We start from the raw sequence: 11,115 nt of genomic DNA, 5'->3' as shown, positions 1-11,115 counted from the left end.
CTTCTATGGTTTTGCTTGTTTGGGGTTTTTTGACACAAAATGTGTGCCATATTTTGACATTCTAACCACCATGTATTTTGAGGTCTCTTTTCCCTCAGGAACTATTTCTTAAAAATAAAATGATTTAAGGCTTTAAGTCTGGCCTGGTTTTGGTAGCTAGCCATATTTGTATGCAAACATGCTTTTTCCCTGCTACGTTCTGTGATCCTGGGGTGTAAATGCAGGTTCTTTCTACTCAAGAGAAGACATGTGCAAATTCTAGAAGGGGCAAATTTCTTGGGGAGGGGGCTGTTTGTGAAGGGAATGGCATGCACTTCGCACCCATGCCATTTGTCACTCCCAGAACCCATGAACAGGCAGTCCACCTGTTCTGTACAGCAGAGGCTGATACACCTACTAGTTTTTCTGTTTGCCCAGGCCAGCAAAAGCAGGCAACTTGTCATGCCCTTGGCTGGGCACTGGAAAAGTTGTGCAATTTGGCCTAGAGGGAAGGAAGCAGGGAAAAAAGAGGACACATTCCAGAAGAGGCATTATGTTTGTCTACAGAAATGGCTGTGGCACCCAAAGCCCTGTGCCCTCCATGACATCAAGAGGTATCTTGCATCACAGATACAACATCATGGATAGAACTGCCATATTATTATACTGCATCATCTTAGGCGCCATGGTTTTTCCATGATGCTGGTGCCCATGTTCATCCATAGGTCATAAATACAAGGCAACCCCCTGATCAGAAATCAAGAAATGGATGCACATATGTGACCCAGTTTATTGTGGCATCACTTTTGTGTAATTGGACAACACACACACGTGCACACACACACACACAGCTCCAAGTACCGTATGAGATAGACAAATTTAACCAAATCAGAACTAGAGATAATGGTGTTGCAATGCTAGTTTCAGATGGGCACTAATGAATGTTCCCAGATGCATTCTCAGCTTGCCTGTTAACAGAGACACTCAGGTCTAGTGTTTTAATCAAAATCACCAGATCCAAATTAGTGGTTTTATGAGAAGCTGCCAAGTGAGTTGCAGCAGTTCATTACAGTACACCTTTTCTCTGTCAGATCTTCATGCATTTCTCGTTGCATGTTTTGTACAGAGAAGAAAATAAGAGGAACAGATTTCTGACTGCCCCATCTTCACAGGGAAAGAGGAACATACAAGAATTAGCCATAGTCCAAGGCGGTCTAAACTATACAGAAATTTCCAGTGCTACTGTTGTACTTCCAGTGTTGCTAAAGGCATCATCCTTATGTTTCATAACATCTTCAGCTGGCCAGACTTCTACAGAATTTCTTGTGCTTTAACAGCCTAACACAGAGTTTGCTGGCAAAGTGCGGATACTCCGTTTGTGACTGATGTTGTATTCAATTAGCAGCGGCCCACGGATGAAATATATGGAACCTGCAAGCAAAGGAATTAATAAGTGTCTGCAATTCTAAGCAGGGTGCCACTATTGTTAAATGCCCACCTGTTATAAATTTGACTGCTTGCTTATAATGTTTGAAGAGCAAACTGAAGATTCTGGGTTGTGATCTTTGACATCTAAACAACATTTCTTGAATATGATCTGCTGTGTTTTATCCACTTTTGTGTAATTGGACAGCACACAAACGTGCACACACACACACACAGCTCCAAGTACCATGTAAGATAAACATGGTTGTTGTTGGATTAACAAAGTGCTTAGCCCCAAATATCCCAGCACTCTTGAGTGCAAGAATGAGCTTCTTCCTAGCATCTTAAGCTTGCTCTCGAAACATGTGTCGACATCCTATTACTTAATGGATTGTCAATACAAGTGAATAGGCACTGAACAAAGATGACACAAAAATTCATGTGAGGACATATGCTTAAATAGCTGCATGAAAATGTGTGTGCCAGTGCATTTTGCTTTCAGCCACTAGTAATGTGACTAGAAATTCAAATAAGACCTACTCTAATAAGAGTTCAAACACTTACCGTTCTGTTGATATGCTGCATTGACCTTATGGACAATTCCACGAAATACATTCTTTATAAGTTTGGGATAGCCATAGTCCATAGAATGAAGCCTTTCATCATAGCTATAACATAAAATGAATAAAAAGAGATCAGTGCAAGCTTTACTCATTGCTTTTCTTAAATGTTTCTGGAAATTTCGAACAGGAACGTTTTCCTCCAGAAACTGGAGGGGAAAAGGAGCAAAGGATTGTTGATTAGTGTGAGTAACGGTCCAACTATACCAAATTATTAACAGTTAAAGAGTCTCACTATATCAAATGGAGATCCTGACTTGTGAGGTAGGTTGGGCTGAGAGTCTGTGACTGGCTCAAACTCACACAATGAGCTTCATGGAAAAGCAATGGTATCATTGCTGTTACACAAAAACAAGAGTACCAGCTAAATGTTAATTTGTGCATAGAGATTTACAACAGCAAGGGATATTCAGGCTGCAGAGCTAATTAATAGTTGCGGCTTATGATGGATATGCCTGCCAAAATAGCATATTGCTGTAGTTGTAGCTATATTTTTAAAGCTGAGTTAGTATTTCACAGCAGATCATGGTGATGCAAAGATCCCAGAAAGGATGAAGACTGGACAACCTTAGCGTAAAGGCAGCCTGGGATAAATTTGTATTGCAAAAGATCCAGGAAGAAATCTGAGTCCCACATTAACCACAGCACCATGAGTAACCCTATGACATGATTCTATCACAGTGTAAATAGAATCCACTGTTATGACAGAGAAGCAGTATTTGGTAGGTTTCTAGGCTTTGGCTTTGAAAGTGCTTCTAACATAAGTTTATTTAATTTTATGGGAATGCAGATTAAATGAGCCACATCCGTCAACAGCCTGCTGAGTTCCAACCTCCATATCTTGTCTCCAGTGAAAAACTTAGTCTTCTTTGTCTTTACATCATGAAATGCAGCATCTATTCTCTGCACATTGCTTGGAAAGCCAAGATCAGAAAGATTCTGGGGATAGCCATGAAGTATCTCATAACCTTTCACAGCCCAATATTTCTTCCCTGTATAAAACAAAATGTGTTGATTAATTGATGCAATGATAAAGAATTGATAAGTATAATTCAAAACTGGGTTTAGATATGCATCTGCTCTACAGAATTTACTTATAACTTGCTTTTTCCTGCAAGGGACACAAAAAGGCTTACATAATCTTCCTCCTCCTCTCTACTTTATCCCCATGAGGTTAATTAGGCTGAGAGGTACAAAGTCACCCAGCAAGCTACATGGTGGAGTGGGGACTAGAACTCAGATCTCCTGAATCCCAGTCCAACCACTATGTGAGTATGTAACAGTATATAATAGTAAAGGTTCCAACAAATATTGATCGCCATTACAATCAGAATTTGCAACAACTCTGCATTTTGCAGAAAGCTTACATTAGGCAACTATTTACATAGACTCCCAACATTTGTTCTATTGTTGCCGTAGCTTGGATCTCCACACTCTTACTGTTGTGCCCTATTGGTAGAAAACATGCCAGGAAAGTACTGTCTTATCAGGCTACCATGCTTTGAATTTTGAGAAGAGAATAAGACAATGTTTCCATATCTCAAGTACAGTCCTTTCCCACCCACTGCTACCTGATATCTCTTCTGGGACAGCTAGTAAGAGTTTGCCAGCCTCTTTTATGTAGGGAAGTGACGGCATGGTAGATTTACCCATTGATAACGGCGCACAATACCTACTCCTTCCAATGAAATCCCTGCTTTGGCTGTGAAACTGAAAGGGGAAAATGGGCTTGATGGAAGAGGCCACATACACCTGCAAGTATTAGCTTATTGCAGTTAACTAAGCTTTAGGACAGGCATTTCAACCTGTCAGAATAATACAAAGGCTGACAGAAGACTGGGAAACCACCAATCACTGGGAATCCACCCACAATCAACAGATGGAGAAACAGATGAGGAATGGTCATCTGAGGAACCTCAGAGAGACATATTATGACCCAGACAGACTGATATGGCCTGCAGGCCTGAACCTCCTCACCCAACTTATTATTTATGCTTTATCTTATCTATAAAGTGATTAAGAACACCATTCAGGCAATATCTAAGCAGATTGTTTAACCAAGCCGGGGGGGGGGGGGAGCGTATCAGCTCTGCTCCTCTACTCTGTTCCATCTGTTGTGCTTTAAGTAGAGAGAGCAACTTTGTGAAAAGGAGCTGTTCTTTCCACAAAGGGGTAGTCAAGTGATGGAGAAAGGCAGGTTGCTTACCTGTAACTGCCGTTCTTCAAGTGGTCATCCATGCATTCACACACCAGTGGGGCTCCAGGGTTCAGGTTTTTCCCTACCTGGATGACTGGCTCCTCATGGCCCCCTCCAGAGAGGGAGCCAGTCATCCAGGTAGGGAAAAACCTGAATCCCCTGGAGCCCCATTGGTGTGTGATTTGCATGGAGACCAGGGAAGAAGAACACTGAATAATTAGCAATCCGGACCCTGTGGAAAGCCTGCAGAACAGAGGAGGCCTCTGTCCTTTCCACAGAGCTGCCCTCCACAAGAGCAACATGACAAGAGTGGCAAGGTGGGTTGGTGAGGCCAATGCATTCCCCCTTCTTGTGGATTTAAAGAATCCGCTTTGGGTTTGAATAAGGCTCATATGGGCTGGTGAAGAATTACAGGGCAGAGGGCGAGTGGGGAGGACAAAGCAGCGTTCACCTCTAAACAGAAAGAGAAGGTCCTTCTCTGGGAGGCCATAAGCAGCATCCACTCGGTTCCGAAGTTTTGGCCAAAGGGAATGGATGTAGACCCAGTCATTCCCATCCTGTTGAGAATTCTGATGCCACACAAATCTGGTTTAGAATGGAAAACACGCATAATTATCAATGCTTAAACACATTCTAGGCTCAAAAGAAATCATAGTGCATCTCCCCCTAGACATTTGAAGAAGGAACAAGGGGTCTCCACTGCTCAGAATCAACAGCACTGGGGTTCTTACTAAACCATAGTCTTAGTTTGATGTGAATATGGCTGGGTGAGAGTCAAGCATGCTTCCCTCACTCTCCTCCCATGCAGGTGCAAAGTGAAATTTAACTGGCAGCAATAATGAGCAACATGAAGTACAGGAACATAGGGAGCAGCCTTTCACTGAGTCAGACCATTCAACCCAATATTGCCACCATGGACTGGCAGCAGCTTTCCAGGATTTCAAGCTGGAGTTTGCAAGCCCTACTTAGAGATGCTGGGATTTTTGGCAGACAAAGCAGGTGCTGTACCACTGAGCTACAGCCCCTCCACACATACAAAATAATAGGATTTAATGGGGAACTTCATGGGGCTAAACTGAAGGGTCTGTGTTATCTAAGGAACCCATAAACAACCATCAATAGGGAATAATGAGTACATAATTAAAGTATGTAGTAAAGCTCAAAAAAGATTTGCAAAGGCCTTCAATGTGAGTGCAGGCGCAGAGAAGATAAAACATGGCAAAGCTCCTTCAGGGTAGGAGTTGTGGTAATCTAGGTATGTCTCACATGGCTTCCCATCCATTGCCCATCTTCTTCATGATAGCCTTTGCTATTAATTTCTTCAAAGTGACTGCAATTAGAAATGCACATGAAACCAGAGAGTACATGAACCAGTTTCTTACCTGTCCTTGAATATGATTTTTTCACCATGTAATTCTGCCACAGCATCTGCTGAGAAGTTTGGATCACACCTCTCTGGAGCCTCAGCAATGACCGTTCTATTTTCAGGACCTGCAAATAATGAGAAGTGGCCTTTTGTCACATCTCTTTCTGTGTTTGACAACATGCTTCCATTTCATTTCTGCAACCCCATCTGCCAGTAGTTACCTACGGAAGACTCATATCGTAGGCAGACCTAGAACTGACTGAACCACATGAAGACTAATACCTGCCTCCCTAGAAATGGAAGTGCATATATTGATGGGGTACCGTAAAGTGCTTGGATGCCTTCCACATCATCTTCAGAAAGAGCGATGTCTTTCAAATCACGGAAGGTGTAAAGGGGGTACATCAGAGCTTCAGGGTTAGTGGAGTGCTCTAGTCCCAAAGCATGGCCAAACTCATGGGCTGCAACTGCATATAAATTAAAGGCTGGAAAAAGCAAAGACCGATTATGTTAGTCACAGTGCTCCATGCAGCTTTCACACACTTAAGCATAAAATAGAATGGGAGCCAGGTTTATTTATTTATTTGTTTGTTTGTTTAAAACATTTCTATGCCGCCCCATTCGCCGAAGCCTCGGGGCAGCTCACAACATAAAATTACTTGCACACCTCCTGATGTAGAACAACACACATGATTCCCCGCATCACTTTTACCTCTGGGTAGGAATCACAACTGGCCTCTTCGGATGGCAAGGTGGACGGCCTGCCCTAGAGTAAATGGTTTTATTTTGTCCAATATAGATTCTTTGTTACTTATTAGTCCAGGGATGGAGGGACATGCCTGTGGGGTCTACTTTGTGCTAGTATCCAGGTCTAGCAACCAGATAAAGGTGCAAAAACATGGCTGAATTGCATGGGGAGTGATTCAGAGGGCCAACTGCCTGATTTGCCTGCATATTTTCCCCTGCAAATAAAAATCTACATCTGCATTACCACAGATCAGAGATCAAGCACCAAATTCTAAAACTGGTTAGCAGAACTGCACAAAGACCAAAGGGTCAGGCAAAGGCACCTAAGCAATACAGATATTTTACAGCTGAGGGATACCGAAGCTGAGAGAGATGTGACAGAACTCTTCTCCCAGCTGCAATCTGCTCATATATTATGTTCAGCTCCTGAGACCTTCCTCCAATGGCCGTCTCTGAGGCAGGGATTGAGGATGGCAATAGAGGGAGGGACCTTCTCACTGGCAGCCCCTCAACTGTGGAATGCTTTCCCCATGGAGGCCTTCCAGGCACCAACTCTGTAATCCTTCCAGTGCCAGGTGAAGACAGCCCTCTCCATGGAGGCATTTAAAGATATCCCAGGTTATCTGATGGTCTAATGAGGTACCCTCTATCACATGTGGATAGTCTATCACATGTGGAGGTACCGAGCTAGAGAAAGTAAGCATTAGAAATCTATAGATTTAGATATGTATAGATTGTGAAAAAGCACCTCACAGAAATCATAGCTCCATGGTAGAACACATGGTTTCTATACAGAGGGCCCCATTGTTTCCAGTTTAAAGGATCAGTTCGCAAGTGACAGGAAAGTCCTTTCTTTGCCTGAAATCTTTGCCTTGAGCTCTTTTAACAGTCAGAGGAAACAATCGTGGCATGGATAAACAAATAACCTGTCCTGGTACAAGGCAGCTTCGTTTGCTCACATGATTCAAGAGCTGTGCACCAAGATCCTCTGAATTGTTATACAGGGTCCTGTGAGTACCTTATGGCTGAGATGTTCCAAGCAGCTGGGCCTCAGCTACCTTGAAATGTCAGCCTTAACAAATATGGTATGGCAAGAAACTCCTGGGTGTGCTGGGCCAGACAAGCCACTTTTTCTGAGGAGCCTGCATCTGAATAAATAAACAAACACCCACCTCTGAAATCGTTGGTCCAGGTTTCATCATCATCAAAGTGGATATCTCCTCCAATATCATCACCAGGAGGAAAAGCATGAGCCAGATTACCCAAAGGCCCATCAAAAGGAAAGAAGTCTCCATGTTCTGCACATCAAAGCAACATAAATCATGCCATGTGTAAGAACGGTGCATAGAAATAGAGAACAGAAATTTGTCAAGAGCCCATCTTGCCTCAAGTTACCTTTGGTCACAAACGAGAGCATAATGTCAGCTGTGCCATTGGAGATTTTGGTGAAATGAAGAGGAATGACATCGTTCCATAACTGGAGCGCTTTCTGGATGGCTTCATCCACTTCTTCCCAGCCCAGATCTAGAGTATAGTTCACGACTCTGTTCAAACAATAGATGGTTAGCTCTAAAACCTTTGCCTATTTATGTTGTGCTAGAATCTTGCAAGGGAACAAGAAATCTATTCTGCGCATTGTTTTTTTCTTCAGCTATATTTTTCTTAGAGAGTTTATCACATTTTGACCGTAGATAAAATATGACTGTCTAAAGTTCACATGCCTGAGATATACCATGCGTAGCTTGCTTTCTCTTTGTTTACAATTTACAAGGATATATATCCTGAAGACATAATTTTGATCTTGATAAAGAGCCAGTGTGGTGTAGTGGTTAAGAGCATGGGACTGGGACTCAGAGGATCTGGGTTCTAGTCCCCGCTCAGCCATGGAGCCAACTGGGTGACCTTGGGCCAGTCACACACTCTCAGCCCAACCCACCTCACAGGGTTGTTGTTGTGGGGATAAGATGGAGGAGGAGGAGAATGATGTAAGCTGCCTTGAGCCCTTTGTAAGAAAAAGGCAGGATATAAATCGCAATATAAAAATAAAATAAATAAAAAATCTTCAAGGATAAAACTGAATCAGTTGCTTTATCCTCCTTTTGTTTTAAAGATAAAATCATAATATTGCAGAATGTGAGAATTGATTTTTTAAAATCTACTTTTAGCAAAAGTAATCCTGCTGCAAATTATTCCAAATAGTTACCCCATTTATTATTTATCCAGTTTTAGTAGCTTAGTAACACCCTATACCTCTTATTGAGTCAATTACCTTCCTATATAATTTTTTAATCATCCTATTAAACCACTGTTTCGATTGGTTTAATATCTGGAGCTCAAATGTTATTGAATCAGTATCTGCTCTCTTTTCTTGTGATTTTTTAAATCATTACAAGAAAATGCCAGACAAGGAGTAGCCAATTCTTCAGACACAGATCATTTTCAAATAGAGGACTGCTCCTCTGCAAGCCCTTCAAAAAAGGGGATGTCACCTATTAAAAACAAACATTAATAGCCACCCTAGATTAGCATTTCATGCCATCAGTTCTAACAGTACCCATGCCTAGTTCAATGCAGTTTGCAGACCCAAGTCTAACCAAAGTTGCAAACTCTGCTTTGCAGATAACTATGGTTGGTGCTAAAACCAGTGCATGTATAATAATGCCTATTGTTAACTCTAAAGAGGGATGACAGAGAGAAATCCGCTTGTGAAAGAGGAAGGGGAAGAGGAAGAAGTGTGTGAGCCTATGTGGCACTCCTAGTTGCCTAGCCGTGCAACATTATAACAGCAGATCAAGCAGCATTACAACCACATTAATTGCTAACTTGGCTAATTCTCTTCCATACCCCCCCTGCCCCCATCGCCATTGCTTCTCTCTGTGAAGACCTATTGCATTCATTTCCGGACAATGGGACAGCCCTATTTGCATGTATGGGAAGGCATCAGCCTTCCCTAAGCTAGTTGGCTAGTTGGCAAGGGATTATGGGCATTGCAATCAATATATCTGGAGGGCATCGGCATTATTGTCTCACAACCATTAGAGGTACTGTGTGTATATGATTTTCTCCAGGTTACAACCACAAAACATAAGGACCACTGTGACAATAGTTCTCACAAAAGAGTACACAGCTGTGAGTTGCAGCCTGGATCAGACTGACTCATGGTTGTAGCTACTCAAGGGAGAATGCTCCCAATAAAATAGTTGTTTTAATTACCATATGCCACATCAAATATATTATTGCAGCAATGGGTTATACTGTATCAATTCATATAGGCCAGCCCTCAGGAACAGCAGTCAACATATCTGGTCTTGCTGCAACTCTCATATTCTAAGAAAATCAGCAAGCAAAAAGTACCCTGATAGATCCCAGGCCTAACACCAACCTCTACATGCAAATACAAAGAAAGGAAAAAATAAAGAATTGATTCAGTTTACCTGAATGTTAAGTTTGACACCTGCCATCTATTTTTCTGGGGGAAGAACTGGTATCCTGCCACATCAGGGACCCCACACCTAGGCTGCTTCATCAATTTAAATGTCTCTACATTCAGCTCTCCATTTGGTTCCAGACCAAAGAATGACTGCATATGCTTCAGTTTATCCAACAGAGAGTCCGAGCTTCTTTTCCAAAAGGTTCCTGGACTGTAGAAAGCATTTAGGTAGCTCTGCAAACAAACAGGAAAGACAATAACAGAAGAAGAAGTAGAAAAGCCATAAGCTATACAGGGCACGCCGGTGAGAACAGATACCTCTGCAAAGTGGAGGTCATGAGCTGAACGAACCCCAGGCTCTAAGGGTGCCTGCTTGGCAAGTGGGAAAGGCAAGCCAAGAGCGAGTGTCCAGGATAGGACGGCTGTGGTGAGGAAGGCAACCATTTTCACCCAACTCCTGAACTGCTAGAGAAGGTGGCTGGCCTGGATGGCTTCTTATAGGGCATGTGACTGAACAATTGACTCATCTCTTATCTGTGCAAAAATAGTTCCATCTCCATCCCAGTTTAGCCCAAAGACCTGCTTATCACATTGTTTAACATAAAACTCAATGCTTGTGGTAAAGGGATTAAATGCATTGTTAAATGTCACTTGCTGATGCTAAGAAAGTGCTTTGCTTCCTGCCAGATTCAATCTCTCTCTAATCTATTTTGACAGAAGTAGTGTAAAGAACTATGATGAGCAGCACATAAACATAAGAATCATCACTGCTACAAAAATAGGTTTGCAAAGATTCTAAAAAGCTTTCCCTCTGTTTCTATCCAAATTCAAACCACTTTCTGATCTGATGCCCTCCAGATGTTTTGGACTTCAACTCCTATCTGCCCCAGCTTGGACTGCCAATAGTTAGCATTCATGGGAGTTGTAGTCTAAAACATCTGGATGGCATCAAGTTGGGGAAGGCAAGAGAATTCCACCCTTTCCACAAAATAAATATGATTCTGGGGGGCAGCACTTTGTTTTGCAGCGTGTGAGCCTTCCAGGTTTTTTCCCATTAAAATCTTATCGAATAAAATAAAAATCTGGGACCAGCGAGATTGGCAGGCACTGACTCCACAGACCTGTTGGTGTGCTTAAGCACCACACCGGAAACTCTGGGCCTGGTGGATGAACTTGTGGAACAAGATACGATGGAGAAAGGCTTGTTACCTATCGCACGAGCCTTCATTTCATTTGCCCTCCTGTTACAATGTGGACAAACAGCTGTTTGTTTGTTTTAAAGCAATACTGAAATGGAAGAAGTATATACTCTTGGGCATTGATGCTTCTATCATTTACTTCAGCACTCAGG

At 42.4% G+C, this 11,115-nt stretch overlaps 1 protein-coding gene across 1 annotated transcript; it reads right to left on the bottom strand.

Moving 5' to 3' along the window:
* Nucleotides 1-1,309: 1,309 nt before the first annotated feature.
* On the bottom strand, nt 1,310-9,953 carry LOC123029181 (collagenase 3-like). The gene is made up of 9 exons (XM_044441814.1): nt 9,769-9,953; nt 7,730-7,878; nt 7,507-7,632; nt 5,911-6,072; nt 5,604-5,712; nt 4,673-4,806; nt 2,857-3,016; nt 1,969-2,072; nt 1,310-1,410 (listed from the first exon to the last, which is right to left on the bottom strand). The coding sequence occupies exons 1-9, from the start codon at nt 9,918-9,920 to the stop codon at nt 1,310-1,312; spliced, it is 1,197 nt and encodes a 398-aa protein (XP_044297749.1). The 5' UTR covers nt 9,921-9,953.
* Nucleotides 9,954-11,115: the final 1,162 nt, after the last annotated feature.

The sequence above is a fragment of the Varanus komodoensis genome, unplaced genomic scaffold (assembly GCF_004798865.1).
Source record: "Varanus komodoensis strain SLA01 unplaced genomic scaffold, ASM479886v1 scaffold4, whole genome shotgun sequence".
Lineage (NCBI taxonomy): Eukaryota > Metazoa > Chordata > Lepidosauria > Squamata > Varanidae > Varanus > Varanus komodoensis.
Note: the sequence above shows the minus strand (reverse complement) of the source record. Positions and strands in the feature narration are given on the sequence as shown.

What these genes read in the sequence shown, in the direction of transcription:
- LOC123029181 (XM_044441814.1), bottom strand. Translation starts at nt 9,920, where the DNA reads ATGCAGTCATTCTTTGGTCTGGAACCAAATGGAGAGCTGAATGTAGAG. An exon ending in GCTCTCGTTTGTGACCAAAG is followed by an intron (nt 7,633 to 7,729) that starts GTAACTTGAGGC and finishes TTTGATGTGCAG; the next exon opens with AACATGGAGACTTCTTTCCT. An exon ending in AAAATCATATTCAAGGACAG is followed by an intron (nt 4,807 to 5,603) that starts GTAAGAAACTGG and finishes ATTCTAAACCAG; the next exon opens with ATTTGTGTGGCATCAGAATT.